Raw genomic sequence first — 5,938 nt, forward strand, 5'->3', positions numbered from 1 at the left:
AGCAGTCATCCTTATCTGAAGCTGCCCTTCAGAAGATAGTTGATGCCTTCTCCAGGGCTCAACATGACTCAGTGGCTTCAGCTACTGCTGCTATAGACGCCTCCACCCGAGCCTGTGAGGCTGCGACCGAAAAAGTCGATAAACTATTCTCCGACGCTTCTGCCCTGCTAAAGTCTCTGCAGGAAAGCGCCAATGCCACAAAGACAACTCTGGAACCGATTGTTCAGCAATTGGCCAAGTTCGTCTCGACGGAGTTGACTTCGTTCGCTACCCTCCGACAAAATATCAGCGACGACAACTCGGCACTCCGTGCCTCCATCGATGCCCGTCTGGCAAAACTACAAGAGGATCTTGCGGCAGAGAACTCTCTGATGGACGTTCTGGCGAGTAAAACAACTGCCCTAAAGGTCAAGAGCACGCAGCTTTCCAACTCTCAAGAACAATTGGAAGCTCTTCGATCCGAGAGGGAAGTCATAAAGACGTGTGTTTCGGATGTCCACGCAGCTCTATGCAACATCCTGGAAGCACACGACCCCATCCTTAATCATTCGGTGAGGCGCACCCTCGCTGAAAAGCTCTCCCCGGCCATGGCCCTCTTAAGCAAAATTGAAGGCCTTCCGAGTTTCGTGTCCATTCCGAAACAAGGGGGAGATGAGAAGAAAGGATCGAAACCACCTCCGTCCTCCAAAGCTACTCACACAACCGAACCACCCCCAACTGGTCATGCCTCGGGTTCGGGTGTGAAGAACAAGGGCAAACACATAGCAGAGGATGAAGATGAAGATGAAGATGAAGACAAGGAGACCATTGCGGACATGTTAAAACGGAAAACAGTCGCAATGCTGAAGGTGATGCCAGTCGTGTGGCGCGTGAGGCTGAAGAAGCCGAACGAAAGCAAAAAGAAGCCCACGATCTCCTTGAGAGCCGAAAGTTGCTCTTCCCTGCCTGGACCAGGGATCGTTTGATAAAAGAGGCCATAGAGACTCCAAGCATACTATGGCTCGAGCCGGTGATATCGTTCGACTGCAACAACACCATCGATTCGCAGTTCGATATGCCACTGACTCGAAAGGCGTTCATCTTCCACGCCTTCTCCAACATTTCTGAAGTCCCGCATCCGAACGATGAGCTTGACAGGGAGCTCGTTGACTTCTACCTGGAGGCCGCTCGCCCTCAATACCTTACATGGAGCGCCCAGAAGATTGTCAATGTTCGGGTGATGAAGCCTTTTGCCGTGGGGAGATTCACTAACGTCAAGTTCAAGCTTATCCGAGGATCTGCAAGAACTGCTCACATGATCTCTCTGGCGGATCTGCCCAATCTGAACCCTCATGATTGGATAGTCTTGTACAATATCCTGCTGACAAACGAAGCCGAATATGGTCCCATCTTAGACCATGTCAAAAGGATGCTGGCATGCTATATCATGGAGGTGGCCCTAATGGATCAGGAGGTTGCCACAGTTTTTAAGAAGAAACCGAAAGTCAAGCCTGTGGGATCGGCCAGTGATCTGAATCAAATGCAAATGGGCAAGATAGATTCGAGGCGAAACTCTGTGATGTTCACTAGAGCCGAAGGACAGAAATGTCTCTTCGCTTTAGCTGACAAACATCTTTACACTACAACTTGCTTGGAGCACATCTTATTCATCATCAAACAGTGTAAAGACAATTCGGCTGATGATATCAAGTACTTCAATGATATGATCAATTGGTACATCCGGTTTAGACAGACCATCCTTTCCATAACCAAGTGTCTGTTTAGTACCGTGAAGAAGAAGGTACCAGCTTCAGCCGCCGGCCCAAGTAGGAAGTGAAGGTCTCGCTCCAAATTGACGCAAAGGGGGAGATTGTTGGGCTGAAAAGAGTTTTGATGTTGCGTCTTTTGGGCTCGTTAGATTAGCCTTTTATTCTCCGGTTTGGGCCTGTCCAACCGAGAGCCTTTTATGTATAGTATTTAAGTTAATGCTTGCATGCATATTAGGTTAAGATTCTAGAGATTATCGATATAGCGATTTATCAAGAGTACAATATTTTCCAGTAATCGTTCTTGTAATCTTCCAATCCTTTACAGTTGATGTTCTTAATCGAGCTCTTCTAAGGATTTTATTTAATCATTCGACACGATTGATTCAAGCTGTTTTGTCCTTAATATTGCGTTATGCTTTGTTTTTAATATTGTGTTCTTGCTGTTTCATATTCATATACTTGTTCAACATCTAATCGATCTTCATAGATTAAAAGTTGTTTTAATCCCATCAATCCTGAAATAAGAAACTTCTCGAAATAGAATGTTACAGGGTGAAGTTTTAGTTATCAAAATGAGAGAAAAGATGAATAAACGGAGGAACCATTTTTTTTCTAAATTTAATTAACAATAATCAATAGATAAATAATAAATTGAAAATAAATAAACAAAGGGTATTATAGTCATTTCGGATTTGACATGGACCAAATTTGCAACAAATTCGTCTTCGATGGATGAAACATACAAGTTTTAAGCAAACGAGAGACGATCTGAATTCATTTTTTTTAAAATAGGGACCTCACGTACATTTTTACATTTATAGGAGAGACAATTCATGTATTTTATGAAACTTTATAGATGTCAATGCATTATAAGAAAATTTTAGCAAAGTTATATTTAAAATAGAATGAGTCCATTAAACTATAATAAATTTAGGGGTTAGCTAAAAAAACATTTCATTTTTTCATATGGACACCCTATATGGCTTTTAAGGTATTTTGATTAGATGAATTTACATTGTTTTCCAAAAACACAGGTTATAAATATTTAATTATAGGCTAACTTTTATTAAAAATGTTTATAAGATGGTTAAGGGTGTCAATTTAGCAACATCCTAAATTTAATGGTAAATGCCCTTATAAAACAAATATGCCTAAAATACAATCAAAGATATGGTATGTGTGACACTTAACTTACATAATCTGAAATAATCAATTAAAATTCGAAAAATGTGATTAATATTTTTTTTCAATCATCGTGTGTTTATATTACAAAAAATGCTCCTTTTTATTATTGAATAGTTGTCACAATTTCATGTGTATCATTTTACTTAAATAATTTTGTTCAAATTTTACCTTTTTAGTACTCAGTATTCGTTATAAAGTTTTCAGAGATTATTTTTTGCCCATCGAAGTCAATTCATTTACATGAATTGCATAAACTCCTATTTGCCTTTTAATTTTACACATATTTAGGTTACACAAATGTAAATTCGTATTCTAATTTCTTATTAAAAAATTTGTTGGTCACTCGCTTTATTTTCTTCTTATTTGTCTTATTCACCATAATCGCTTGAGATCTTCCCTTCTCATTTATCAGAATATATATGTTACAAATAAAAGATAAGGGCCATTAATTAATCTAAAAGGGCCAACAATATAATAACATCTAACATAACTAAAGTTAATTACCTAGTGAACATTTACATTAACACTATTGGGAACCATTACAAATAAATACTAAAGCATTAAGCATCCACTCCTTTTTAAAACAACTCTTCGTTTTGAGTAAACCGGATTTTCTCCGGTTTTAAACAACGTATGGCCTTCTCCTTCGCTCCATTGCCTTTATCACACCCTGAAGAGATACACCATGACCTTTCCCCGTTTATACTTATCCATAAAAATGGTCGTATTGAACGACTAGTCGGAGAAGAGACCACCCCTCCCTCAACCGATCACACCACCGGAGTTCTCTCCAAAGATGTCCAAATCTCACCGGAAACAGGCCTCTCCGCCAGAATCTATTTGCCAGGAGCTATTACCTCCCAAGAACACAAACTCCCTGTCCTTATTTACTTCCACGGTGGTGGTTTCGTTGTTGGAACAGCCTTCAGTGCCATGTTCCAACCCTTCCTTAACAGGCTTGCTTTGGAAGCACAAACCATCATCGTTTCTGTTGATTACAGAAGCGCCCCCGAACATATCTATCCAACTCAATACGATGATTCTTGGGAAGCCATCAAATGGGCTGCTTCTCATGCAACAACAAATGGCATGGAGTCATGGCTTAATGACTATGCTGATTTTGAACGTCTCTTCTTTGGTGGGGAAAGTGCTGGTGCAAACATAGCTCACCAAATGGGGATGCGGATTGGGTTAGGAAAAGACTTGGATGCTTTTGGTGATCGAGTGAAGCTTTCTGGGATTGTCTTGATCCATCCATACTTCTGGGGAGAAACACTAATTGGTGGTGAGGTGAATGCTGATGTTAAGGAAAGAAATATCATAGAAAAACTATGGCGGGTAATGAACCCATCATTTAGCAGTTTGGATGACCCGTTAATAAACCCGTCAAAAGACCCGACTCTTTGGATGTTAGGGTGTGAAAAGGTACTTGTTTCTGTGGCTGAGAAAGATTTGTTGAGGGATAGAGGACGCTACTATTATGAAGTTCTGGGGAAAAGTGGATGGAATGGGCGAGTAGATATAATTAAAGCCAAAGGAGAGGGACATGCTTTCCATTTGTTTCCACCTTTTCGTGAAAACGCAACAACTTTGTTCAAGAGTATGTGTTCTTTCATCAATGGGGACGAGTAAGCGTACGTACAGAGTGGTTATAACATGTTTTAATCCTAGTAACTAAATGAGTGGTAAAAACATGTCTATGAATAAAGGTGTGTTCCTTTTAGATTTTGTTTTTCCATGGACTTTGTATATGCTCAAAATTACTTTTTGAAGCGATAGAATAAATAAACGAGACTAAATGAAATATATTTCGATTATACTGAATGAATATTTATACATAGTCTGGTTCCGGTGAGTAATTAAAAAATATTATATTTGGATTCGACCAACGTCTTTGGTAACTAACACAGATTCGAAGGTTTAATCACGTGCTACGAACGTCTATGAAACATCATTTAAATGAGTTTTATTATTTATTTTATTTTTTTTCCGTTAAAAAATTTAAAAAAAAAATATTTAAATAGATATATGTTCGGTTTTAATGTTTTTTTATATTTTCTTTTTCTTTCGTTTTTATTTTTTTTGCTTTTTTTTTTTATTTTTTACGTTGTTTTTTAAAATTTTTTTTTTGGGGTTCCGGGTCTTTTTCCAGTCGAAAATGACTAATAAGCAATCCCCTTTTTACTTCGTATTTGATGATACTAGTATTTTTTTTTTTTAAAATTTAAAATTTTTTAAATTAAATATCGGTTTGAGTTTTTAATGTTTAACAATTATAAAATTTTAAATAAGAAGAATATTAATCATCAAAATATTTTTTGTTGATACTTTTTTGAATCATATTATTTTTGGATCATAAAATTTTCAATCATAATATTTTGAATCATAGTATTTTGAATCAAATCATTTTTTAATCATATGATTTTGGATCAATAATATATTTAATTAAATATAGTTTTTGTTCAAAAAGAAAATTAAGGATGATTATATATTTGGAATCATTTAATTTTTAATCATAAAAGATATAATTAAGGATTATAAAATATTTTAGTCTAAATATTTATAGATCATAACAAACTAAATATCATATACAAGTTAAATCAAAAGTTTTTTTAATCATAATATTTTGTATCAACACAATTTACATCATATTATGTTTAAATTTTTAAAAAAATTAATATTTCTTAAAATTAAAAATGATTGTGCTCATTTTGTAGAGAATTAACTTTTAAAAACTTTGGTTTTTTCAATATTTTAAAAAAAAAGTTATGGCCAAAAAATGAGATGGGTAGAAAAAACTCACCAAATGAGGGTTTGACATGTGGCAAAGAGAGAAAAGATGACGACAGGAAGGGGAGGGGTTTGGAAATTGATGTTGGAAGTTTTTTTTTTCCTTTTTTTCCTCCTTCCTTTTACCCATTTAACCTCCAAAGATTTTATATTTGTGTGAAAATGTCAAAATCTCACACATAAATACAAAAATGTCATATCATATCACGAGATAT

The 5,938-nt window shown here is 36.3% G+C and overlaps 1 protein-coding gene across 1 annotated transcript; it reads left to right on the forward strand.

The window, feature by feature from the left end:
• The first annotated feature begins 3,498 nt into the window (after positions 1–3,498).
• LOC145101015 (putative carboxylesterase 13) lies at positions 3,499–4,750 on the forward strand. The gene has a single exon (XM_079038186.1). It carries the CDS (start codon positions 3,567–3,569, stop codon positions 4,563–4,565), a length of 999 nt encoding a protein of 332 aa, XP_078894312.1. The 5' UTR covers positions 3,499–3,566; the 3' UTR covers positions 4,566–4,750.
• Positions 4,751–5,938: the final 1,188 nt, after the last annotated feature.

This window comes from Lactuca serriola, chromosome 1 (assembly GCF_051521515.1).
Source record: "Lactuca serriola cultivar US96UC23 chromosome 1, Lser_US96UC23_V15, whole genome shotgun sequence".
Taxonomy (NCBI): Eukaryota; Viridiplantae; Streptophyta; class Magnoliopsida; order Asterales; family Asteraceae; genus Lactuca; species Lactuca serriola.

Bases quoted from the DNA above. Each gene is read 5' to 3' on its own strand.
- LOC145101015 (XM_079038186.1), top strand. From the start codon at position 3,567: ATGGCCTTCTCCTTCGCTCCATTGCCTTTATCACACCCTGAAGAGATA.